This window comes from Podarcis liolepis (genome assembly GCF_965112155.1).
Source record: "Podarcis liolepis genome assembly, chromosome: 2".
In the NCBI taxonomy this organism is placed as follows: domain Eukaryota; kingdom Metazoa; phylum Chordata; class Lepidosauria; order Squamata; family Lacertidae; genus Podarcis; species Podarcis liolepis.
In genome coordinates, this window is record NC_139555.1 from 107,763,544 (window position 1) to 107,789,785 (window position 26,242).

At 49.4% G+C, this 26,242-nt stretch overlaps 2 protein-coding genes across 5 annotated transcripts; both read right to left on the minus strand.

The window, feature by feature from the left end:
* Positions 1–1,054: 1,054 nt before the first annotated feature.
* LOC310701567 (uncharacterized protein) lies at positions 1,055–7,988 on the minus strand. Of its 3 annotated transcripts, none has more exons than XM_083492677.1 (3): positions 7,443–7,982; positions 5,048–5,144; positions 1,055–2,766 (listed from the first exon to the last, which is right to left on the minus strand). In XM_083492677.1, exons 1-3 carry the CDS (start codon positions 7,500–7,502, stop codon positions 1,385–1,387), a joined length of 1,539 nt encoding a protein of 512 aa, XP_083348803.1. In that variant the 5' UTR covers positions 7,503–7,982; the 3' UTR covers positions 1,055–1,384. The 3 variants fall into 3 exon arrangements, 2 of the variants coding, with proteins under 2 accessions (XP_083348803.1, XP_083348804.1); XM_083492678.1 differs by having other exon boundaries at positions 7,211–7,978; XR_014523069.1 differs by lacking the exon at positions 1,055–2,766 and adding an exon at positions 2,775–3,595 and having other exon boundaries at positions 7,211–7,988.
* Positions 7,989–11,604: 3,616 nt separating this feature from the next.
* On the minus strand, positions 11,605–25,955 carry LOC310701708 (uncharacterized protein). Of its 2 annotated transcripts, none has more exons than XM_083492996.1 (6): positions 25,689–25,955; positions 19,595–19,772; positions 19,298–19,411; positions 16,886–17,458; positions 13,107–13,187; positions 11,605–12,180 (listed from the first exon to the last, which is right to left on the minus strand). In XM_083492996.1, exons 2-6 carry the CDS (start codon positions 19,626–19,628, stop codon positions 11,738–11,740), a joined length of 1,245 nt encoding a protein of 414 aa, XP_083349122.1. In that variant the 5' UTR covers positions 19,629–19,772; positions 25,689–25,955; the 3' UTR covers positions 11,605–11,737. The 2 variants fall into 2 exon arrangements, with proteins under 2 accessions (XP_083349122.1, XP_083349121.1); XM_083492995.1 differs by lacking the exon at positions 25,689–25,955 and adding an exon at positions 20,161–20,183.
* Between the last annotated feature and the right edge of the window lie 287 nt (positions 25,956–26,242).

Consider the following 26,242-nt stretch of genomic DNA (forward strand, 5'->3'; position numbering starts at 1 on the left):
TTTCTGGATCAATGGTCTCGTTAGATAGTAAAATTCATGTCAAATTGCTGTTTTAGGGGTTGTTTTTAAAAGTCTGGAACGGATTAATCCGTTTTGCATTACTTTCTAGGGGAAGGCACGCCTTGTTTGTGGGATGCTTTGGTTTTGGAACGGACTTCCAGAACGGATTAAGTTTGAGAAGCAAAGTACCACTGTACTCGTATTCAAACCTTTCACATGCATTCTTTTGCAATTCTTACAACAAGCCTGCAAGGTAGCTCAGTTTTATTATCTGCAGGCTGCAAATGGCAGAGGTGAGAGAGAGAAGAAGAAGAAGAGAGAAGAGTTTGGATTTGATATCCCACCTTATCACTACCCTAAGGAGTCTCAAAATGGCTAACATTCTCCTTTCCCTTCCTCCCCCACAACAAACACTCTGTGAGGTGAGTGGGGCTGAGAGGCTTCACAGAAGTGTGACTGGCCCCAGGTCACCCAGCAGCTGCATGTGGAGGAGCTGGGAAGCGAACCCGGTTCCCCAGATTACGAATCTACCGCTCTTAACCAGTACACCACATTGGCTTGTCTAGGATACCTGAGTGGACTCATTACAAAAGAGGAGGGGCAACTCTCAAATTCGTTGCACAAGTGTTCAGCCATTATGCCACGATATCCCTTCCCTCTACATGAGAGCCAGCCGGGACCCATGTACAGTGGTGCCTCGCAAGACGAAAAGAATCCGTTCTGTGATTCTCTTCGTCTAGCGGTTTTTTCGTCTTGCGAAGCAAGCCCATTGACGGATTAGCGCTATTAGCGGCTTTTAGAGGCTTATCAGCTTATCGGATCAGCTGATAAGCGGCTTAGCAGCTTAGAAAAGGGGGGGGGAAACCAGCAGGAACTCGCAAGACATTGTCGTCTTGCGAAGCAAGCCCATAAGAAATTCGTTTTGCGAAGCACCTCCAAAACGGAAAACTCTTTTGTCTAGCGAGTTTTCCGTCTTGCGAGGCATTCGTCTTGCGGGGCACCACTGTATTTCATAGCTGCCATCAAAAAAGGTCATATATTTTTATTTCATATGGGGACAGAAGAGATGGTCTCTTCTTATTTATCTGTTATTTATTTATTTATTGAATTTATATACCATCCTACACCCGGAGGTCTCACAGCAAAGATCACAATACATAAAATCTAAATAAAAACAAAGACCCAATAACACCTGCCCAAAAAAGAGCCGCATTTTAAAAGGGTATAGGATGTTGATCAGTTCAACAAAAGGAAAAATTTTGGCTGGCACCTAAAAGTGTATAATGAAGGTGCCAGGCGAACTTCCCTGGGGAGAGCATTCCACAGGCGAGGAGTCACTGCAGAGAAGGCCCCGTTCTTTCTAAGACCAGCCATGAGAGTTCCTTTAGGGGAAAGCAACAGATTCAGTCTGACTTCCTCCACTCCTTTCCATGTACGTGCTCAAAAGATCCCTGATCTCCCGCGCTCGGGGGTTGGCCGCGTACACCGGCTGCCTCTCCGGCTGCTGGTATGACCGTGAGACGGACCTCACCACTTCCTGCCAGCCTTCCTGGAGAGGCTCGCCTCTGGTCTCGCAAATGTTGTGCAGGATGCAGCAGGCCACGATGACCCGGGGGGCGTAGCGCTCCCTCACGTCCAGGCGGGAGAGCAGGCACCGCCAACGGCCCCGGAGGCGCTCGAAGGCGGACTCTGCCACTGTGTGGCAGTGGCCGAGGGCGTCGTTGAACCGCTGCTGGCGGGTGTCCAAGTGCCCGCCGTACGGAGTCATCAGCCAGGCCAGCAGCGGGTAAGCGGGGTCTCCGAGGATCACCGGCTTCAACTGCTCGCCTCCCACGTCCACGGTCACGCCGGGACCAAAGGTCCCTTGGTTCATGGCGCGGAAGATGGGCGAGCCGCGGAAAATCCGGGCTCTGGGAAGCTTCCCGGAGCGCCCCGCGTAGACGTCCGTGAACCTGCCTCTGTGGTCCACCAGCACTTGCAGGACCATGGAGTAGTAGCCTTTGCTGTTGATGTACTCAGTGGCTCTGTGTGCTGGAGCGATGATGGGGATGTGGGTGGCGTCGAGGACTCCGATGCAGTGGGGGAAGCCCTTGGCAGCGAAGCCTTCCATCACCTCCTGGGCACCGGCCAGGTGGACCACGTGGTGGTAGACATCGTAGAGCGCTTGGCAGACTTCCATGACGATCCTGGAGACCGTGGAGCGGCCCACCCCAAAGCACTCGGCCACCGAGCGATAGCTATCCGGCGTGGCCAGCTTCCAGACGGCAATGGCCAGCTGCTTCTCGACGGTGATCGGAGCGCGCATGTTGGTGGTCTGCCGCTCGAGGACGGGCCTGAGCCGGTCGCATAGCTCCGTGAAGGTCCTCCGGCTCATGCGGAAGTTCTCCTGCCAGAGATGGTCGTCCCAGTGGGGCAGAACCACCTTCTCCCACCATTCAGAGCGGCCCGGCTGCACCCAGAAGGCCCTCTCCATGATGTAGAGCTCGTCAATCAGGCCGGCCAAGACGGCCGGCGACTGGAAGAGGCACGAGCACATCATGGCCTTCAGAGAGTCGATGCTTGATTCCACCACCGCCCGGAGGCGCACCGACGCGGCCGTCTCCACCATCTCCTCCAGCTCGGCCAGGTCGTCACGCCCTCGCGGCAGAAGCTTCCGGCGTGTCGCCAGCCGCGCAAAGATGCGCGACTGGATCCCCACGACGGTTGTGATGGCGGCCACGGCAGCTGTGGCGGCGGCGAGAGCAGCTGACACTGTCTGATCACCTTCTGGAGAAAATGAAAGACAAGAGAGGTCGTTTCAGGAACACCAGGAAGGAGCTGCTTTGTACCAGGGCAGATTCTGGTGATGGAGCCCCATGTCTGATAGGCAATGGGTCTCAGGAGCCTCAGCAGGGAAAAGCCTTTTGAACAGCCTTTTGAATGTGTTTGTGGGAGGCAGGGGGCCCACTATTGTTTCCTTCTTTTTAATTTCACTATTTATTTGTGCTTTTACTTTGTATTTCATCTATGAACCACCCAGAGGTCTTGTGACGACGGGCGGTATATAACTCTAACAAATAAAATATGAATAAATAAACGTGGGTGACTCTAAACGAGGATCGGACAAATTCATGGAGGACAAAGGCTATCCAATGGCTATTAGCCACGATGCCTGTGCTCTATCTCCCCGATTGGAGGCAACAAGGCTTCTTAAGAATAATAATTTTATTAATTATACCCCGCCCATCTGGCTGGATTTCCCCAGCCACTCTGGGCAGCTCTCAACAGAATATTAAAAACATGATCAAAAATTAAAAACTTCCCTAAACAGGGTTACCTTCAGATGTCTTCTAAAAGTCAGGCAGTTGTTTATTTCCTTGACATCTGATGGGAGGGCATTCCACAAGGCGGGTGCCACCACCGAGAAGGCCCTCTGCCTGGTTCCCTGTAACCACACTTCTCGCAGTGAGGGAACTGCCAGAGGGCCCTTGGAGCTGGACCTCAGTGTCCGGGCTGAGCGACGGGAGCAAAGCCAATTGCTAGGAACCACAGGAGGGAAAAGGGCTCTTGTGCTCGGATCCTGCTTGCGGGTTTCCCACAGGCATCTGGCTGGCCACTGTGAGAACAGGATGATGGCCTAGATGGGCCACTGGCCTGATCCAGCAGGCTATTCTTAAGTTCTTACTTTGGGGTGCTTTCACCGACAGTTAAAGTCCCATCTATCTACCCTGAGTTTCCCCGGACAACTAGTGTTGGGTCTGAATGTTTGCCGATTAGGATTTGGCCTTTTTTTGGATTCCGCAAGGCTTCTTTTTTAAAAAAATAAAATAAAAATAAAACAATGCAAAACAATTTTGTTATTGCTGCAAAGGAAAGGGCACGTAGAATTTGCCAAAAAATATAATTTGTTCAGGTTCCTATTATTCATTAGGCAAATACCTGTTTGTTTCAGTTCAGCTTATTCTGTTGCTGCGAGTCCTGGGGGGGGGGGGGGGGGAAGCATGTGGGCACAAGGGGCAGTGAGGTGACCAACACCTGCTGCATATATTTAAAGGAAGAAGTGGGGCTGGCCTGTGGAGGCCGTGAGACCAAATACTCGAATGCTTCCTCCTGTACAAGGAGAATTTCCACGTTTGAAACTTGCAGTCATGGAAAAGGCCAGGCTACTTCTGTAGGTCCAGGATTTTGTTGTTGTTGTTGTTGTTTTACATTGAATAGGATAGAATTTTTTAAAAAGAGAGATTTCCTGCTTGTAGCCGGAAATGCTGAAATTCTTATGTGTTTTGCCAGACGTTGAGAGTAAAAACCGACCTTGACATGTTGGTTTAATCTCTCAAAAGCTGAAAACATCCCAGAGTTTGCACTGCAGGAGCTTGCACAAGCTAGGGCCGGACTGGAATGTCCTTGGAAGCCTGAGAAAGAAGTGGAAGCTGCCTTGTTTATCAGTTTCACATCCACACCCTTCTCAGCAGCCCCTGAAGGCTCTTCCTGGTCACAAACCCACATTCGCAAATCTAATGAACTAAAAAACCAAAAAACTCTACCGTCTTTTAATTCTATGAACATGTACCTAAGCATGCATCTGTTAAGTCTCTCAATAGCTTTGCAAGAGTTACAAATATAGACAAAAATGCTAGCTTATTCTCCTACTTTGTGAAATGAGCAACTTGCTGTGGGCCAGAGGATACCCAGTTTAGATCTACAGTCGTACCTTGGTTGACGAACGCCTTGTGAGTCAAACGTTTTGGCTCCCAAATGCCGCAAACCCGGACGAGATTGCTCCAGTTTGTGAATGTTCTTTGGAACCCAAATGTCCGATGGGGCTTCTGATTGGCTGCAGGAGCTTCCTGCAGCCAATCAGAAGCCTCACCTTGGTTTTCGAACGTTTTGGAAGTCAAATGGACTTCGGAAGGGATTCTGTTTGACTTTAGAAGGCAGCCTCTTAGGCGCACCAGACAGAAGGGACCCTAAGGCCAGCAACACATCCACCTTTTACATGATGAAATCAAACTTTTGACTCACACGGTTTCCACTGAAATACTCTTCTGTTTTGTTTTTCTGTCCTTACCTGAGCTGCTATTCCTTGGCATCTCCTCTGTCTTAGGGTCCTGGGGGTCCAAGTTTGATGTTTCTTCTTCTCTCTCCATCCTCAACCTCACCTTAGGCTTTAAGAAAGGAAAACCTAATCAGGAAAGAGAAGGCAGAACAAAGGCAACCACCAGGGGCTGGCAGATTCCAACAAGATGAGAAGCTCCAAAGATTATAATCATCCATGCATGTGCAGAGCAGAGTAGATTCTGAAGGAGATTTTTGTAGGACCAGAGTTGGAAGGGACCTCAAACATCATCCAGTTGGTGGAGCATCAGACTCTTAATCTCAGGGTCATGGGTTCGAGCAAAATAATCCTGCAGTGCTGGACTAGATAACCCGTGTGGTCTCTTTCCAACTCTACCATTCTGATGCAGCAATTACAGCTTGGTTTCCTGGTAGAGCTGGAAAAGCTCCAGAAAAACGCAGCCAAAATCGTCAAGTGGCTGGAGACACTCATAAACTTGTATGACAATACTGAGCAGGGGCAATGCCTGACAAACCTGGGCATGAGAGCTGATCTACCCAGCACTCTGAACAGTGCCAGGCATTGTGGCTTACCCGCCATTTTAATGCCCACCAGACCCCCACAGCAACACCACATCCCATCTGTACTGTACATTGAAAGCAGTATCATTCTGCTCAAAAAAAATGTCATGGCTTCCCCCAAATAATTCTGGGAAATGTAGTTCGTTAAAGGTGCTGAGAGTCATTATATGTCTCTGACTACCACTCGCTGTTAACTGCAGCGGGGCAGAGTACCGTTGTGCTCATGTCCTGCTGGCAAACCTCCCCACAGGCCACAGGGCGAACAGGATACAGTGGTACCTCAGGTTAAGAACTTAATTCGTTCCAGAGGTCCGTTCTTAACCTGAAGCACCACTTTAGCTAATGGGGCCTCCCGCTGCCACCGCCGCGCGATTTCTGTTCTCATCCTGAAGCAAAGTTCTTAACCCAAGGTAATATTTCTGGGTTAGTGGAGTCGGTAACCTGAAGCGTATGTAACCTGAGGTACCACTGTACTGGTCTGGATGGGCCACTGGCCTAGTGAGGCAAGTAGGAGATCCCTATTCCACTCGCAGAGCTACCAGAGTTCCCTGGGGTTAAATAACACTGTTCCCAGTTCCCAGCATTCTTTGGTGGGAAGCAATGGCCTTTAAAGTGGCATGACGCTGATTTAATGGTATAGTGCAGAAGATGTCTGTGTTGGACCCACTTCCAGGAAATTGTGCAGGCCGCTGCCGTCTTAAAATAGTGACCCTTAAACAAGCTTCCTAGGAAGTGAGTCTTGCTGAACGCATAGGCACTTGCTCCAAAGGAAACATGCGCAGGGTTGGGTTGGGATTGGGGAAGGTGGCCATTGCTCTGTGGTGGAGGTAGTCTTAGGTTTAATCCCAGGATCCTCAGGATTTCAGATAGCTAGCCTGAGAAGGCTTAGGACAGGCGTACCCGAACTCGGCCCTCCAGATGTTTTGGGACTACAACTCCCATCATCCCTAGCTAACGGGACCAGTGGTCAGGGATGATGGGAATTGTAGTCCCAAAACATCTGGAGAGCCGCATTTTGGGGTGCCTGGCTTAGGACCTGCCTATGGCAGGGATGGGGCGGGTGGATAGCTGGGGGCAACATCGCCCACCATCCCTGGTCACCTAGCTACATTGCCTGTGGCTGATGGGACCTGGAGTCCCACAGTGCCAGGAGAGCCACAGGTTTTCCTTTCCTGACTTGGGAGACTCGCCATTGGGTGGAGCTGCACACAGTGCATGGCTAAATCAGAGGCAGGCAGTCTTCATGTTTGTCTGATATCCTATTTATTTTTACCTAGAAGACCAAGATTTTCCAACCAGGGCCAGGCATACCTCCAGGGTGCGGTTTTCCCAAATGCGGGTTTCTATTTTTTTGGACTACAACCCCCATCATCCTTAGCTGGCAGGACCCAGGGGTCAGGGATGATGGGAACTGTAGTCCAGAAACAGCAGCAGACCCAAGTTTGGGAAACCTTGCTCTAGGGCAGGGACAGCCTGTGTGGTGATTTCTTAATACTTCAAACTACGACTCCCAGAAGCCCCAGTCTGCACTGCCAAAGGTCAGGGAGGATGTGAGCTATAATCCAAAACCACTTAAGGGCGCCGGTGCAGTTACCTTGTGTTTCTGAGCAGCAATAATTTATTTCCAGGGCCAGAAATGAATTGAGCCGGAGCTGAATTTCACGCGGAAGTCTATTCCTGATTAGGGATCCCCCCCCCCCATTTCAGGAATTTATGTTTAGGTGAAGAACATTATTTCTTCACTGCTGATGGGACGACCGAGGGCTGGAAGCCCTTGCCGATCTACTGCAAACCATCCAGATCTCAGCAGATCTCGAGCCGCCTACCGGATTCCCGCTTGATCCAGCCTGGTCGGTGTCTTCCTTACACCATCCCCCCGTTTGCATTTAGGGAGGCGCCAGGCTCCTTTATCGCAAGCTGCGGACCAGAAGAATAATCTTGCTTGGGTCGCTCCATCTGGGAAATGAAAAGATCTCAGATTCTACCCCCAGGATCGGATCGGCTCTCCGGGCAAAGTTGGGTTTCTAAAATCCGCCCCGCACGATTCCTCCGCCTTGTAAGAAGTAGAGGAGACTGGGATCTACTGGGGTCCCCCACTTCCTGGAGGTCTCGCGGATTCTGAAAATGCACGCAGGAAACGCGCGTGCAGCGTGCAAGAAGAGACACGAATCCAGGATCGGCAGCAAACCCTCCTCCGACAGCCGCGGGACCGAGGAGATCCTCTTCCTGTGGCGACTGCGCCCGTAGATCTCTTACGTGTCAGCTCCCCTCCGGGTCCTAAAGCCTGCCTGCTCCCGGGAGTTGTGATTCTGGGTCGGCTTCTTCACCAAGACTGTGCCTGCGATGCAGTTCTTGCTTCACTTAGGCATCATGACTGTGCCTGGGCACCCAGTTAGCCGGCACCTATGACCAGGAGAGGGTGGCGCTGTGGGTTAAACCACAGAGCCTAAGACTTGCCGATCAGAAGGTCGGCGGTTCGAATCCCCGTGACGGGGTGAGCTCCCGTTGCTCAGTCCCAGCTCCTGCCAACCTAGCAGTTTGAAAGCACACCAGTGCAAGTAGATAAATAGGTACCACTCTGGTGGGAAGGTAAACAGTGTTTCTGTGCGCTGTTCTGGTTCGCCAGGAGCGGCTTAGTCATGCTGGCCACATGACCCGGAAGCTGTATGCCGGCTCCCTCGGCCAGTAAAGCGAGATGAGCGCCGCAACCCCAGAGTCGGTCACGACTGGACCTAATGGTCAGGGGTCCCTTCATGCAGTTCCTCCAGACCCTGGGATTGCCATGGGTGCAGGGCACACAGGGTGATCAACTTGGTCAAGAATCAGCCTGCTCTGCTCAGACAGGTCAGGCATCAACAGAGGGGGGATGACCGCTGGGAGGAGCCCAGAGAGAAGAAACGCCATGGGGCATCTCCAGCGGCACAACTGGATACCTTCATCTGCCCCACCTGCAACAAAACAGGTGTCTCCTACATCAGTCTCTACAGCCACAGCAGGCGCTGTGACTCTCCAGCGGTTTGACTTTACCCCCCCCCCCCAGGTACACTCTTCCATAGAATCATAAAATTGCAGGGATGGAAGACAACCAGAGGGTAATCTAACCCAACCCCCTGCAGTGCTGGATCAATGCTGGTACAGTGGTACCTTGGAAGTCAAACGGAGTCTCGATTTCCAAAACGTTCAAAAACCAAGGTGCTGCTTCCGATTGGCTGCAGGAAGTTGCAGAAGTCGCATCGGATGTTGGGGTTCCGAAGAACCTTTGCAAACCGGAACACTCACTTCCGGGTTTGCAGCATTTGGGAGCCAAAACGTTTGACTTGCCAAGCAACACATGATACTCACAAGTGGCTTTCAACTGGCTGCAGCAGTCAGATCGTAACAGACGATAAATGTCTAGCTCTGAGACGAATTCTCCCACCAATCATCCCATCACCGTCTCATGGGAGACGAATTCTCCCCTACCTGTAGCCTTTGGGATGTTACTGGACTTCCAACCCCACCCACCTTAGGGATCATGGGCCTTGCAGTGCCCTGTTCACCTGGCAGCCGTGGGGGATGTGAAGCTTTGTGTCTGAATTTCCAGTACAGAAATGCTTCTGCAGAAATACCGTATTTTTCGCCCCATGGGGTGCACCGGCCCACAGGGCGCACTTATTTTTTTATGGGGGAAATAAAGGGGGGGAAATTATTTCCCCCCCCCCCCGAGCCCCAAAAAGCAAAGAAGCCATGACAGTGAGCAGGACGGATCCTGCTAGCTGTCCTGGCTTCGTTTTTAGCCTCAGGGCTGGGGGTCCGGAAGCGAAGGCGAGGTTGTGCAACCCGGAGCTTGCCGGCCTGGGGTGGGGGAAGCCCAAGCTTCCCCCGACCCCAGAGCAGGCTGCTATCCGCAAGCCTGGAGAGCCTGGCGGGAACTCCCGCCAGGCTCTCCAGGCTTGCGCATATCTGCCCGAAGCCCAGGGCGCGCCCCCCGGGTTTCAGGCTGCAGGCTGCTTCCTGAAAGCCTGCATTCACCCCATAGGATGCACACACATTTCTCCTTCATTTTTGGAGGGGAAAAAGTGCGTCCTATAGGGCGAAAAATACGGTACTTAGAAATGATACCAAGGAAGGAGGGCAGGGATGTTAGGGTCTGCATGGTTCATAGGAGCCCCGCCCCCCAGTGTGGAGGCTGTTTGTTATAATGTGTCTAGGTAGGAACAGCTGGTTCTTGCATCCCAGAAAACAAAAGATGCTCCAGGCCATTCTCAAAGAAGAGGCGGGTGTGTCAACAAGAGCCCTCTTCACGCAAACAGACCCAGCCAGGCAGACCCGTCTGACAAGGTCTCTTCACCTCCACCACCTCCAAACCCTTTTGCAAAGGACAAATCTACCACTTCTCTGACATAGCACCACCCATAACCAGAAGCTTGCAGAAAGGCCATGGGTAGGCAAGCTAAGGCCCGGGGGCAGGATCCGGCCCAATCGCCTTCTAAATCCAGCCCGCGGACGGTCCAGGAATCAGCGTGTTTTTACATGAGTAGAATGTGTCCTTTTATTTAAAATGCATCTCTGGATTATTTGTGGGGCATAGGAATTCATTCTCTCCCCCCCCCTCAAAATATAGTCCGGCCCCCCACAAGATCTGAGGGACAGTGGACCAGCCCCTTGCTGAAAAAGTTTGCTGACCCCTGAGAAAGGCCATCCCAGAACCCGTTTTCTTGCCTTGTCCATCCTCCTTCTCGTCCACAGCAACCTTGCTCAACCCTGCCTCCCAGTGTCTTATCCCCCCCCCCATAGACTCATAAGAGTTAGAAGGTACCCCTTGGGTCATCTACCCCACCCCCCTGCAGTGCATGAATCCTGCGCACAGCCATCCCTGAGTGGGCTCGAAACACCAACCTTCTGGTTAACATCCATTTGCACTGACCCATTGCGCTCTTATCCATTATTGCTTGCTTTTGTCTCCATCTTTCAGCCACCCTGCCCTTTATCCTTCCGTCCTCTGGGCTCCCTTCCACGCCCCAGTTCTAACACTGCCACCCCTCTTTTCAACACATATATATGGAGAGTTTTCTTCCAGCCCAATCCATTCTTCATTTCCTTTCCAAGCGATTTGTCAACAGTATGTAACTATCACTTCCCCTTCTGCACTTAGAATACTCGGCAACATTCCATGAAGTTGCAGCTGCTTAGCCAATGGCTGGGGGTTATTTCAAATGCCAGCCTATTCTGTTAACCTATCCTAGTAAGTCATTCTCCAGCATGGGGCTTACAACTTCCTGCGTATGGATCCCACAGTAGAAGCGGCATAGAGGAACCATACATTGAAGATATTGCCTGTAGGTTTATATATGTTGGCTCCCACCCACTCAGATTGTGGGAGGGGGCTGTTCCTGCTTTATTCCATATTTTGTGTTCACTAAGAGGTGCATCTGAGATCCTTTGTGATGTCACAGAAGACGCTGCCACCAACTTTTCCCTATCCATGGACTCCAGGCCATCCGTCATTGTAAAAATGTGCCTGGAGACGGACATGTTGTGTAGAGAGAAGATGCGCCATGGTGCATCGGCAACAGCACAACCAGACGCCTTCATATGCCCCAGCTGCAACAAAACATGTCTCTCCTGTATCGGCCTCTACAGCCACAGCAGGCGCTGTGACTCTCCAACAGTTCACCCGAAAAGGCACACTTCTCCATTGTCTTCCGAGACAGATGCCAACAAAAACCTTCACCCTAAGGTCCCAGATATGTGACATATATATATATGTGTGTGTGTGTGTGTGCGCGCGCGTGCGCGCGCGTATACATATAGAGAGAAATAAGATGGCACAAAATGGTTTTGTGTTGAGTGGCACGTGAGTCTCTGTGCTACAACATTTTTCTCCCACCCCTTATTTACCAGAACTAGTAATGTGGGGAAAGAAAGGAGAGGGGAGGAAGAACCCCACCCTGCAACTTTTATCCCATCCCCCCTCTTCGTAATTACACAACTGGCCAGCCAAAATCATTAATTGCAAAAAGGTTTTTAAAATTCCTGAAAAAGAAGACTACAACCCGTTACAAACGCAGCCCGGATGTCCCGCACGTTAACGGAACTACAGCCAAAGAGCGTCGCCACAGCCCCACAGCCGTCTCGAGAGTCACCTCCGGTACCTCGCCCTCGCCATGGACCGCCTGGTGGACCCCAAGCGCAAGGGAGAAGTGTCTGCCGTGTGACCAGGCTGCCCGAGCCGGGGTAAACGGGCCTGCCGGGTTAAGGCCGGGGCCGGGGGAGCCTGTGCCTCTGCCTGCTTTCGCACGAGCGACTCTAGCAGTTCCGTCTGGCGGTTCATGAGCGCAATGATCTGTTCAGTGTCCACACGGTCCCGCTCCCGCTCCTCCAGATCGGCCTTCGTGTACTCGCCCAGGGCTGCCAGGATCCGGTCGGTGGCTGCCTGCACCCTTCTGTCAGCCGCATGGGTGATTTCCAGCGCCAGATCCTGCCTGTTTTTCCTCTTCCGCTTCCGGATGTTGGCGAGGCGCTCTGCGGCGTACGACCTGGCGGGGTCAGGCAAGGGACTTGGGGAGGGGGTTATGGCCCCGTCTGAAAAGAATGAAACAAAATTATGCTTAGAACTCACTTCCTCGACAGCAAGTCCCATCGAACAAAGTGGGACTTTCTGAGTCAACATAATTCGGATTTTCAGCATTAACTTTAAGAAGCAGTGCGTGAGTTTGCTTTCCCCCCTCTTCCTCCTTCCTCCTCCTCTTATTTTCCTTTTGTGTTGTGTCATTTTTGGGTATAGCTTGATTTTTTTAAAAAAATGATCTGTAAGCTCTCTCTACCATGGGTTGGTTCAACTGAGCCACAGTGCCAAGGAAAGACAAACGTGTTGGCTCCTATCCATCCCTTGCAAGTCGGCTTGTTGGTACCTACCTGTCTGGTTGCTTGTGGCAAGAAAGAAAAATGCATCCTGGTAACTCAACAGGGAAGAGTTATGCTTTGGCTTGTGGGCCACAAATAACTAACATAGTTTTGTGTGGCTCGGCAAGCTCCTGCAGATGACCATGGGCGAGTGACGTTTGCAGACCAACTTGTAAGGCTGTTCCCTCGAACAGCATCCCTGTTGACATGAGACAAGCACTCGCTATCAGTACTTTCTGGAAGCAAATGACATTTCTGGAAACACTGAAGACGAATTTGTTTCGACACAATTCTCCACCTGGAAGAAACGGCCTTAGGTTTAACAATACAAAACGAAAACGTCAACTTGGTTTTTGGTGCTGCTTTTAAAAGCTTTTCTGTGTGTTTGTGTGTGTTCTGCTCCTTCTGTGGCCTGCCTGCCAATTGCCTTGAGACAGTATGTAAAAAGTGATTCATAAATTAATAAAGCTACCTATTAACATAACTCCACCGATTAGAAAGGATTCTTCCGTGCCCCAGGCGAGCAGCTAATTTGCATCTAGTCATTCAAACGATGAACCTCATGAATTGGCAGTTCTTATCTGCTTGTTTTGTTCTGTTCTTACCTACTGTGGAGGCAGAGCTGCCCGGTTTATCGCAGGGAGTGGACAGCAGAGGTGGAGCTGGACTGCTGGCTTCTGCTGTTCCTGAAGAAACACATTACATTGATTAATTTCAGGAGCATAGCTGGCCTTCGTCCACAGCAACAACCCTAGCCCCCCTCTGCTTCTGATCTATTGTATCAAAAACCACAACGTATGCATATTGTTGTGCAGAATGGACTGAGGAAATGCTTGGGGGCGGATGTGTGAATGCAGAATGCATAAGAATGAAATGATCATCATAAACAAAACACACCGCAATCCCTTGGGCATTAACCCAGCCCTTGCATTTTGATTATCGAGTTCAAGAACATAACAGTCTTGTCTTCAAGCACTAGGTTGGCAGCTAAAGACAACCAAGGACCTTATGAAGGACCGGTTGAAGGAGATGGGTGTGTTTATCCTGGAAGAGAGGAGACAGGATATCCATCTTCAAATATCTCAAGGGCTGCCGCGTGGAGGATGGAGCAAGCTTGTTTTGCTCCCGCTTTAGAGGGTAGGACCAAAACCAATGATTCAAGTTACAAGAAAGGAGAGTCTGACTAAACATCCCATAACTAAATAAGGTAAAAAGGACTCCTGGACAGTTAAGTCCATTCAAAGGCAATTATGTGGTTGTGGCGCTCATCTCGCTTTCAGGCCGAGGGAGCCGGCGTTTGTCCACAGACAGCATTCTGGGTCATGTGGCCAGCAGGACTAAACCGCTTCTGGTGCAATGAAACACCGTGACGGAAGCCAGAGCGCATGGAAACGCTGTTTACCTTCCTGCTGCAGTGGTACCTATTTATCTACTTGCACTGGTGTGCTTTCGAACTGCTAGGTTGGCAGGAGCTGGGACAGAGCAATGGGAGCTAACCCCGTCGTGGGGATTCAAACCGTCAACCTTCTGATCAGCAAGCCCAAGAGGCTCAGTGGTTTAGACCACAGCACCACCCGTGTCCTTTTATAACTAAATAACTGCATGAGAGGAAGGACATGCGCTGATGCAAGAGGACTTGCTCCCTCTCGCCTCCTGCAGAGCATGTGCTTCATGCCCTCCCCAAATCAGATTTAGGGAGCACACTGCGGGGGGTGGGAAGTCTCACTGCGCAAGCGGAAGTAGCTCTTCTCTTGCAAGGTTTTATTGCTACTTTGGATATGACTCACTGTCTGTAACGCTGGAGGTATTACGGAGCCATTGTGGCAGGCAGTCACTGGTGTTTTTTTTAATCCTCCACAAATTTCTCCAGTGAACCTGTCTAAGCTGGCCAGCTGTCACTACATCTCATGGTAAAAGGTAAAGGTAAAGGACCCCTGGACAGTTAAGTCCAGTGAAAGGTGACTATGGGGTTGCGGCGCTCATCTCGCTTTCAGGCCGAGAGAGCTGGCGTTTGTCCGCAGACAGCTTTTCAGGTCATGTGGCCAGCAGGACTAAACCACTTTTGGCGCAACAGGACACCATGACAGAAACCAGAGCGTACGGAAATGCTGTTTACCATCCCGCCACAGCAATACCTATTTATCTACTTGCACTGGCGTGCTTTCGAACTGCTAGGTTGGAATTAGCTGGGACAGGGGAACGGGAGCTCACCCCGTCGTGGGGATTCGAACCGCCGACCTTCCGATCGGCAAGCCCAAGAGGCTCAGTGGTTTAGACCACAGTGCCACCCATGTCCCTGTACATCTCATGGTAGCTAATGTGCACCACCAGCAACACACTGGCCAAGCAGCAGTGCATTATGGGAGAGGGATAACAGCCAAGAGGCACAGTGACACAAAATCATCCGCTTGGATCTACATGCTTATAACGAGTGCAGCAAAGGAGAGGAGGATATATATACACACACACCCTTCTTTTCTTCAAGGAGCTCCAGGCAGCACATGGTTGTCACCCCACCTCTCAATTTTATCTTCGCAAAAACCTCGTGAGTTTCCTGGGGATTCAAACCCTGCCATCTCCCATCACGGCCTGCCTTCCTAACCACTACCCCACAGTGGCTCTCTGGAGTCCTGCGGCATGTTGAAGACCAAGTTATTCCACTTTTTTCACAGGCTTTGGACTGTTTAACTAGATGTATGCTGCAAAAGCAGCAATTATGCCACGGTAAATGGATTTAGCCTTCCAAATGCCACAGTAGCTTTGACCTTTCACAGCAACAGCGGGTCATTTTTAATTTACCCTTATGGTGCAAAAGTGCTTGGGTGAGGAGAGAGAGACTTTCTGTTCCTCATCAGGCAATGGCTTTTCCACCTGTCTGTCCCCACCCAGCCTTACCAGACTATAACTTTGAGAACAGCAGCAGCAGCTGGGAAGTGAGGAGTTCAGGGATATTTTTTTAATAGAGTTTTATGTTGTGCTTCTTAGTTTCTTAATTTGATCCTTTTACATGGTTTTTGTATGTTTTGTGGTATTTTGCTGTTACTTTTATTGATTGCAGATTGGTAATTCTTTATTGTGGTTGAACTGTTTAATTACTATTTGCTAATGTTTAATTTTACTGTTTTACTATTAGATTCTGATGGATTGCTGAACGTTGCTTTGTTTGATAGAAGTTGTTTATTTTAAAGTTATTATGACTTTTATATTGGATCAGATTGTTACTATTAATGTTTGATGCTTTAGTATGTTTTCATGTCTTGGAAGCCGCCTAGAGTGGCTTGGGCAACCCAGCCAGATGTGCGGGATATAAATGAATTATTATTATTATTATTATTATTATTATTATTATTATTATTGATAGCCAAAGTTAGCCACACTCACAGAATCACAGAACTGGAGAGTTAGAAGGATTCCTGAACAATGAAGGAATTTCAGCTATTAGCATCCAAAACTCAGTGTAGGACAGGTTATTTAACACCTCTGATTTCAGCATTGGATATCAGCGCTTCTTGGGTGAAAGGCGGAACACACATTAAAGTCAATGTAGTGGTACAGGTGGTTAGAGTGTCAGACTAAGACCTGGGAGGCCAGGCAGTATTTTTTCCCCTGGGGGTACTCAAGGGTAAAGCTAAAGGACCCCTGGACAGTTAAGTTCAGTCAAAGGCGACTATGGGGTTCCGGCACTCATCTCCTTTCAGGCCGAGGAAGCCGGCATTTGTCCACAGACAGCTTTCCAGGTCATTTGGCCAGCATGACTAAACCGCTTCTGGCACAACGGAACACCGTAACGGAAGCCAGAGTGCATGGAAATGCTGTTTACCTTCCCGCCGCAGTGATACCTATTTATCTACTTGCACCGGTGTGCTTTTGAACTGCTAGGTTGGCAAAAGCTGGGACAGAGCAACAGGAATTCACCCCGTCACAGGGATTCGAACCGCCAATCTTCCGATCGGCGAGCCCAAGAGGCTCAGCGGTTTAGACCACAGCGCCGAACTGGCACCCTTTTTCCCTAGACAAAAAGAACTGGCTAAAAGTGTGGCATTTACTGCAACGACTTCATGGTGAGAAGCGGCACTTTTTTTCCTACAAGAAAAGCACGGAGACCCGGGTTCAAATCCCCACTCTTCCATGAAGCTCAATGACCTTGACCTTGGACTACTCACAGGCTCTCAGCCTAACCGACCTCACAGGGTTGTTGTGGGGTATTAAATGAGGAGGACAACCATCTACGCTACCTCGGCCTCCTTGGAAGAAAAGGCGGAATCTAAATGCAGGAACATAAAACAAAAGACACTGTCTCCCAGGGATTGCTTTCTTTTTTAAAGACTATTTCGAAAACCTCATTCCACAGGGCTCCCCTCAGACACCAAATGGCGCCACTGACCCGTGGGAGACGTCACAGGCATTTCGTCGGGGGCTTCCTCCTTTATGTACGGTACAGGGAAGCCGCCCCCCAGGCTGGGGACCTGGGGGGGCGACCGCGTCCTTAGAGCCAACGTCTCCTGGCTGCCCGCTCTAGCCCCCTCTGCCGCAGCTTCCTCCTCGGTGGAGCACTGAGACATCGAGTCGGCGACAGACGCCCCGCGGCGGCTCAAGGCGGGCAGCACCTCCGGGGGCGGGACGTCCGCCTCATTGGCCAATAGGTGATCGAGCTGGTCGTAGAACAGCCAGGCCAAATGTCCTTTCCCCGGGGAGTTGTTGGCCTTGGCTATCCTGTAGTCCCTCTTCAGAGTCTTGATTTTGGAGCGGCACTCCAGGGCAGAGCGCTTGTGGCCTCTCTGCGCCATCTTGCCGGCCACCACTTGGAAAGTCTCGATGTTCCGGTGGCTCCGCTGCAGCTCCTGCTGGATCTCCCGCTCGCGCCAAATGACCAGCAGGTCTATGATCTCGGGGTAGGTCCACGTGGTGCCGCGATACTGCCTGTAGGGGGCGATGGCAGGCTCGGGTGTTTCGGTGGCTGGAAAGCCAAGTGGGAGTGGGGTAAAGCCAAGTGGGAGGGAGGTGAAGCCAAGTGGGAGGAAGGTGAAGCCAAGTGGGAGGGAGGTGAAGCCAAGTGGGAGGGAGGTGAAGAGAGAGAGAAAGAGAGAGAAAGGTTTAATCATACAGAACAGGGTGGAGAGAAAAGAGCTGACAATATTTAATTATCTTTTTTTGCGTGTGTGTTCTGAAGCATCACAATTACAAGAATTTTTAAACTCTTGAAACAGAGGGAGGTATCAACAAAAATAAGGACTGCACTAGATCTGACACTAAGAAGCTAGAAGGTTTTCAGCATTCCTCAAGTGGACTCTGCTGTACAGCCAGGCTTGAGGCACACAGTGCACAAAATCCCCTGGGATAGCTCAGTAGGGAGAGCATGAGACTGTTAATCTCAGGGTCGTGGGTTCGAGCCCCACGTTGGGCAAGAGATTCATGCATTGCATGGGGTTGGACTAGATGACCCTCGTGGTTCCTTCAAACTCCACAATTCTTTGATTCTTCTTTGATGCTTTGAATGAGGAGGGTGCATCTTCCTCAGTGCTGAGTGAGCACAACCTGCTCACTCAAACTCTGGGCAGACAGAGGGAGAATAGACTTCCTTGCAATGAGGTTGAGAGAACGTTCTTTCATATGTGGTGGACCTGTAAAAGAGCATTGGGAAATAATTCATAAAGAACTGAAAAAAATGTTTTAAAGTACATGGTACCTCGGGTTAAGTACTTAATTCATTCCGGAGGTCCGTTCTTAACCTGAAGCACCACTTTAGCTAATGGGGCCTCCTGCTGCCGCCATGCCGCCGGAGCACAATTTCTGTTCTCATCCTGAAGCAAAGTTCTTAACCTAAGGTAATATTTCTGGGTTAACGGAGTGTGTAACCTGAAGCGTATGTAACCTGAAGCGTATGTAACCTGAGCTACCACTGTTCTTTTTTTAAAAAACAACAACACCAGAGTCCTTTCTGTTGGGGATAATTCAGACGAAATTCCCAGGTTTCAAAAAAGATTATTAATGTATGCCACAACTGCGGCTTGTGTTTCATTAGCCCCAAAATGGAAATCGAGCAAAGTCCCAACTAAAGAAGAATGGCAACTTAAACTGATGGAATATGCGCAGCTTGCAGACCTAACATAAGAGAGCAAGGAGAACGTACATTTAAAGATTGGAAAATGTTTATTGAATGTATTGGGGGAAATTGTGTACACTTGAAAACATTGGCAGCATTAACATAAATAGCATTAACGTAAATTCAACCGTGTCAACAAGTTTTGGTGGATGTAAGAAAGGAACATATGTAAAATATGCAGGGAGTTACAATATGGAAAATGAACCATGGAAAGAGAAGAAGGGAAGCCACTGACATTTTAAGGTTGCGTAAATGAGTACAGTGGTGCCTCGCAAGACGAAAAGAATCCGTTCTGTGATTCTCTTCGTCTAGCGGTTTTTTCGTCTTGCGAAGCAAGCCCATTGACGAATTAGCGGATTAGCGCTATTAGTGGCTTTTAGCGGCTTATCTGCTGATCGGATCAGCTGATAAGCGGCTTAGAAAAAGGGGGGGAGGGGAAAAAAACCGCAGGAACTCGCAAGGCATTGTCGTCTTGCGAAGCAAGCCCATAGGAAATTCGTTTTGCGAAGCACCTCCAAAACGGAAAACCCTTTCGTCTAGTGGGTTTTCCGTCTTGCGAGGCATTCGTCTTGCGGGGCACCACTGTATTCTAAATCGTAAAATAGAAAGTTTAATAAAAACTATAGAGAGAGAGAATAGACTTCCTGGTTAGAAGGCACGCGCTAGCCCTTCCAGGTGGAGTTGGCCCCTCACCTAATTTGCTTCCAGGCAGGATCCGCCTCCCTCTCGTGCCTTGCTCGCATGGGATCCACTGCTCTTCCTCAGACTCAATCTTGCAGATCAGCTCTGGCTCGTCAGCAGGCAACCCTGCGCAGGAAGGAGCAGAAGAGCAGCAAGGCCCAGGTCAGTTGGCCATTCCACCCATCATTGGCTAGGGAGATGTTCTCCATTGCTTCACCCCAGTCCACAATAAAATGAATTCCATCATTACTGGATGGAAGGTGGGGGGGGGCAGGGAGGGAGGGATGGGGCAGGATTTGGGGTTCTTACCCAGCAAGGCCATCGTTGCAAAGTTGTTCTGCATGACAACACCCCCAGCGCCGGGCTCTTTGGTTCTGGTCCAAAACGGCTCCCTGATGAAGTCCCACCACTGTTGGGCTCAAGAGTCACCACCATCCAGAAAAATACACGGGGCCAAATGTCTCCTCCCACGGTTTCGACCAAGGAACTGTGACATGTAGGGGGAAAGCAGAGGAAACGGTGAAACATTTGGGAGCACCCAATGCTGCAACAGTAGGATGCGGGTGGCGCTGTGTTCTAAACCAGAGCCTAGGGCTTGCCAATCGGAAGGTCGGCGGTTTGAATCCCCACGACGGGGTGAGCTCCCGTTGCTGGGTCCCAGCTCCTGCCCACCTAGCAGTTTGAAAGCACGTCAAAGTGCAAGTAGATAAATAGGTACCGCTCCGGCGGGAATGTAAACGGTGTTTCCGTGCGCTGCTCTGGTTTCGCCACATGACCTGGAAGCTGTACGCCAGCTTCCTCAGCCAGTAAAGCAAGATGAGCGCCGCAACCCCAGAGTCGGCCACGACTGGACTTAACTGTCAGGGGTCCTTTACCTTTTACCTATTGCTGCAGCATGGTTGAAGCCAAAGCCAGGTCACCCTGTCTGTCCCCCCCGATTCTGTGCTAATAATAATAATAATAATAATAATAATAATTGTACCCCACCCATCTGGCTGGGTTTCTCCAGCCACTCTGGGTGGCTTCCAACAAAGATTAAAAATACAGTGGTGCCCCGCAAGACGAAATTAATTCGTTCCGCAATTTTTGCCGTCTAACGAATTTTTCTTCTTGCGAAGCACGGTTTAAACAGTTTAACAAAGTCGCAAGACGTTTTCGTCTTGCGAAGCAAGCCCATAGGGGAATTCGTCTTGCGAGGCAAATCGCGAATGAAAAAACCTTTCGTCTAGCGAGTTTTTTGTCTTGCGAGGCATTCGTCTTGCGGGGCACCACTGTACATTAAAATGTCATTCAAGAATTTCTTGTTCTCTAGCGTGTCTTGGTTCATTTCATTTTCCTGCTCCATATGCTTGGAATCACCTTCCAGGAAGCAGTGGTGAGTTGCCTCCTCACGCCATATGTTCAAATCTCTCTTTAAAATTTGCCCTTTTTTCTGGAGCCTATGGCTCTGGATAGCTCATTCTGTTACACCCGGTGTAACTGTCTGTGAATTAGTGCTATTTTAAACTATTGATGTTTATCAAATTGTTCATATTAGTTGCTTTAGACCAGTGGTTCTCAAACTTTTTTCTCTGGGCCACACTCTCAGAATAAAAAATTGCTTGCATATACCACAAAATATTTTATTGATGGGGAGGGGGGGAAATGCAACAACTTCTAGCAGTGTTTGTTTCATAACATAGAACAGAACTGCTTTATAATATGACCATGGGGCAGCCAGAAAGTATAAAATGATGCAGCTACATAAGAACGGGAATCATTCCCAAAATATAATATTGATAGTCCTTGAATCTTCCTCCCACACTTGCCATCTTCTCCTGGACTGACCGTGGCTGATTATCAGTTAAACATCTGGTAAGTTCAGATGACAACTTTGTTGTTGTTTTTTATAAGATATTTATTACAATTTTTAAACAACAAACATATCACCAAACAAATAACAAACAAAAAGGATCAAAGTAAGATTATAAGAAAAAGTAAGAATAAGAAAAGAAAATACAAATAAGATAGAGTTATTCATAAATCATATTTTCATAATCTTTAGACTTCCTTGCATCACCCTTCCCTGCGTTCTCAATCATATAGTTATATGCAGCAATTTGTTACCTTACTTCCATTCTTATTTTATAAGTCTCAAATATTCTATTCCAACTTTTAAATGTTTTTATCATAAATTAAACTGCTAGACTTGAACATAATATTACTTCAAATTTCGTCATTTCCTTAAATATCACTTATTCTCATATGTCTTACAATAAATTTACTGCTGCCGTGTTTCTCTCAATTGTGCATTCTCCTAACATTCATACAGTTTGTAATGTTTTTGTAAATAGTCTTTAAATTTTTTCCAGTCCTCTTCCACCGTCTCTTCTCCCAGGTAGTTCAGATGACAACTTTGAGCTAGGTTAAGAAATTTGAGAACTTAATGAAGGAAAGTCATTTGATCCTAGGACAGTCCACATACTGGCCTATTCTAACCTCTCTTTCTTTTTTCTTTAAATAATTTTTATTAATTTTCCATTTTAACAATCCAATCAAATCACATTAAGTATTCCAAATTATACAAATACATATCATATAGTCCAAATATTCTGCCAAATTATAAATTTTTGTTGGGGCTTCCCATGCTTCAAGTTCAGTGGGGTTCCAATCATCTTATGTTTCTACTGCCTTGAGTTTCCAATAGTTCCTTCTTTAAAACTTCCTGCTGTTATCCTTCCTTCTTTCGTGGCCTCTGAGCTCTAACCTCTTTTTCTTAATGGTGACTGCTCCTTCTCAGGCTGCACAGAAAAAGCATCTTGGCTCCAGAAGTTCGTTCCGATTGTGCAGATAAAATATAACTGACAGATTTCTACAGGATGGGGCATTCGTGTGTGAAAACAGTCCAGATCCAATGATCCCCAGATGTGGCACCAGGTGACAGACAGGTGGGTTGCCCCGCCCACTTGTCAAAGTTGGCCCACGAAGGCCACGTTCTAGCCCTGCCAGAGCCGAAATGTAGCCCCAACAACCTGGCAAATAGATCCAGCGTCATTGTGGCTGAAGCCCAAGCTCAGAAATTGGGAGCCTACCCTCCGCTAGACTCATCGGCCTGCCAGTCACACAAACACTCACATGCTGTATATATATATACATATAATTCAGGCTACCATGCCAAAGGCAGAAACCGAAAGCGCTGCCAAGAGCCACTTAATTTGCCTGATGTGCTAATAAAAAAAAAATAGGTGGCACAGGACTTAGTCGTGTCTGGGTGAAGTCAGACATTTCCTTTTACTGCTCTTGTTGGAGAGAAACAACCAAGTTCTTGTCTAGCTTCCAGCAATTTTCCTGTGGAAGGGGATCCTAAGAGGTCTTCTAGCCCAACCCCGCTGCTCCATACAGGATCTGCAATACAGGGATGCAACGACAGCACCCCTGAGAGGGCCACCAGGTTTCGGAAGCTGCTCTGAGCCTTCCGGGACACCCGACCCCAGCAATTTCAGGGTGGTTTTTTTCCTCCCTGGGTCCTGCGTCAAAAGCACCATTAAAACCTGCACAACCAGTTTGAACAGAGATCCCAGCTGGTGGGGCTGGGGAAAAAGACCACACGTATACGTTGAGCAACAACAATGGCTCTATGATGCCACCTCTGAATCTCAGAAGAGGTTATTTTCTGTGCTGAGAGCCTGTCGCTGTGGCTGGTATTATTATTCCTTGCCCACCCTTCACCCTAAGGTCCTGGGGAATTGCAACACCAAACTGCAATATTAAAAACAGTTTTATCGTCACCAAAATAAGGCAGGCGCTAAAAATGTACATCTCAAAAGCAAGGGTAGAGGTGCCACTTTGTGGGGAGAGACCCCTACAACTTAGAATAGGCAGAGGCAAACTCCGGCCCTCCAGATGTTTGGGACTACAATTCCCATCATCCTTGACCACTGGTCCTGTTAGCTAGGGATGATGGGAATTGTAGTCCCAAACATCTGGAAGGCCGAAGTTTGCCTATGCCTGACTTAGAGGTTGCGACAGAGAATGCTCTCTCCCAGGCTAAGGCATTTAGGGCTTTAAACACTATTTTTGAGCACCTGGAAATGAACCGGCAACCAGTCCAGCTGCTTTAAAACAGGTGGGATCTTAACTGGAAGCCCAGCCAGGAATCTTGCCTGATGCTTTTTGGAGTACGGTGGGCAAGTCGTGTCTGCCTAGCAAGGAAGGTGGCTGGAACCAGATTCCAAACGCCTTGTTGATTTGTTTAAAAATAAGAGCCACCGCTTGGGAAACTGTCCCGAGACAGAAGAAAATCTGAGTAGCAAATGTAGCATAACGTATCTGGGGTCTGTCTACTGCAGGACCAGCAAAACAATAATTTCAGACTCAGTCTAAATGAGAGGGTTCCCCCCCCCCCCCAAGGCTGGAGGTATAACAGGGTTGGCTCCCGTAGCATGACAGTTGTGTCTGTTCACACTTATTCCACCATCTCTGATCAAATAGCACTGCAGGTTTTTGTGACAGCTTCCGGCTCTTCAAAACCATTTGGACCGGGCTCTATGGTGCGGCAAAAGAAACCAACAATGCATGCACACAAACCAGGACAACACTGCCTCTCTCATGCCACCTGCAACTCTCTCTTAAAAGTAAATAATTAAAGGTAAAGGTACAGGGACCCCTGACCATTAGGTCCAGTCGTGGCCGACCCTGGGGTTGCGGCGCTCATCTTGCTTTATTGGCCGAGGGAGCCGGCGTACAGCTTCCGGGTCATGTGGCCAGCATGACTAAGCGCTTCTGGCGAACCAGAGCAGCGCACGGAAACACCGTTTACCTTCCTGCCAGAGCGGTACCTATTTATCTACTTGCACTTTGACATGCTTTTGAACTACTAGGTTGGCAGGAGCAGGGACCGAGCAATGGGAGCTCACCCCGTCATGGGGATTCGAACCGCCGACCTTCTGATCGGCAAGTCCTAGGCTCTGTGGTTTAACCCACAGTGCCACCCATGTCCCCATAATTAAAGTAGTGACGTGCTAAAAATAAAAATCAGAACTCAGGCCCTATACATTATCTTGTGAATCATCCTGAGATCTTTGGATGAAGGGTGGTATATAAATAATAACAATATTAATAAAGAAGTATCATACCAGACAAAAGCGTCATGGCTTCCCCTAAAAAATCCTGGGAGCTGTAGCTTGTTACGGGTGCTGAGAGCTGTTAGAGGAGACCCCTACTCTCCTCACAGAGCTAAAGCTCACAGAAGTTCTTAGGAAGAAGAACTGATTGTTAAACCACTCTGGGAATTGTAGCTCTAAGCGGCGGACAGGGTTCTCCTAACCACTTCCAGCACCCTTAACAAACTACAGCTCCCATAATTCTTGGGGAGAGGGGAGGAAGCCATGATTGTTTAAAGTGCTGTGAAGATTCACCTCTTTATCCTAGCTTTTGACACTAGAGGTGTCTATTTTTAGCACCCCTCTTGAGTGTAAGTTTTTACTATTGCGCTTTAACAATGAAACCCACCCTGGAACCATGGGGTGAAGGACAGATAAGTTAATTAATAATAATAATAATAATAATAATAATATAGTGCAGCTGAGGCCACACACAGAGGGAGGCAGAGGTCAGGCTATCAACTGAGGATCCCAGGACTAAAAACGAAAAAGACATTGGAGTTTCAGTAAAGAAAGGGGACAGAGTGGCGGTACTGATCTCAATTTTCTTTAGGGAATTTGAATAAACCAGGGGTTAGAAGCACCTCGCTTCTTGCCCAGGACTTCTCAACCTTCTCTTCCTCATACGGGTGGATTTATGCAGGTATAAACAGGAACAACACCCCCCCCCAAGCCTCCCACCAGTTTATTGCTGTCCTCTCAGAAACAAGTTCCACTGAGTTCCATCATGCTGCGCTTATTTCACAAGCAGAACTTCCCCAACTCCACCACCGGCTCACACAGCCCCAGGGAAAACGTCCATCAGGTCAGACCACCACCCTACTTTCCCCAGCCCTATCTTAAGCCCAAACAAGTCATTCTTAGCAGGAGGGGGGGTCTCAGCACCCCAATCGCCTTCTCCACTTCTTCCGATTCTGGGTCTCTGGATTTCTAGCAATCATTATTGGGGGGGGGGGCGATTTCTCTTTCTGCAGAGTCCAGAGGACTTGCTGCTGTTTCCTCGCGCGATCCACCGCACCCACCCACCCACTCCCAAACCCCAAGATCTGCAAGAGAAGCAGGAACAACGCGGAAGCAAAAAAAAAAAAAAGAAGAAGAAGCACGTGAGAACGCGCGATCACGGGAGTTGGGGGGGGGTCCACTCGCACCCCAAACTCTGATGCACTGTCCAGGGCCACCCCGACCTGCCAGAATGACTCACACTTCGCCCAACTCCGGCCAGGTCCTAGAGACGCGCCTTTTCCTTTTTTTATCCCCCCTACCTGGTGGTGTTTGGGTTCTGCAAAAGTGACGCGTCTGCAAAGGCTCCGCGGTCCCGGAGCGCGTTTGCAACGCGAGGAGGAGGAGGAGGAGGCAGCCTCGCCGCTCGCGGCTGCAATGGCTCCGGCTGCTGCTGCTGCTGCTTCCGAGGAAAGGAGGCGGAGGAGCCTCGCCAGCACGTCCACACACTTCGCGGCACCGAGCGGGGGAAACATGGAAAAAAAGAAGAAGACCCAGGCACTCGGAGCTGTCGTGGCTTCCCTTGCAAGGCAGGCCGGGTACTGTAGTTCGGCCAAAGGCGGCGCCTCTCTTCGCCGCAGACTCTCTGTTCCCCGCCGGAACTACAACTCCCAGAGTTCCCTGGGAGAGCGCGGACCCGGACTAGCTGAACTAGTTTTGGAACCGGTTTGTGTTTGTAGTGCAGATGTCGAGAGGCGCAAGCAGCGACCAACGCCTTGGAATGGGGCGGGGGGGGGGGATGCGATGAGGGTTTCAAAATATATATTTTACGGAGAGCTGAGCGGCCAAATGTGCATGGGGGGGGTTGTTTTTTTTG

Coding starts and splice junctions, on each gene's coding strand:
- LOC310701567 (XM_083492677.1), bottom strand. CDS start 7,502: ATGCAAACGGGGGGATGGTGTAAGGAAGACACCGACCAGGCTGGATCA. Junction 5,145..7,442: donor CTGGATCAAGCGGGAATCCG/GTAGGCGGCTCG, acceptor CCTTTCTTAAAG/CCTAAGGTGAGGTTGAGGAT. Junction 2,767..5,047: donor GCCAAGGAATAGCAGCTCAG/GTAAGGACAGAA, acceptor CATTTTCTCCAG/AAGGTGATCAGACAGTGTCA.
- LOC310701708 (XM_083492996.1), bottom strand. CDS start 19,628: ATGCAGAACAACTTTGCAACGATGGCCTTGCTGG. Junction 19,412..19,594: donor TGCAACGATGGCCTTGCTGG/GTAAGAACCCCA, acceptor CTTCCTGCGCAG/GGTTGCCTGCTGACGAGCCA. Junction 13,188..16,885: donor GCCTGTGACGTCTCCCACGG/GTCAGTGGCGCC, acceptor GTGTTTCTTCAG/GAACAGCAGAAGCCAGCAGT.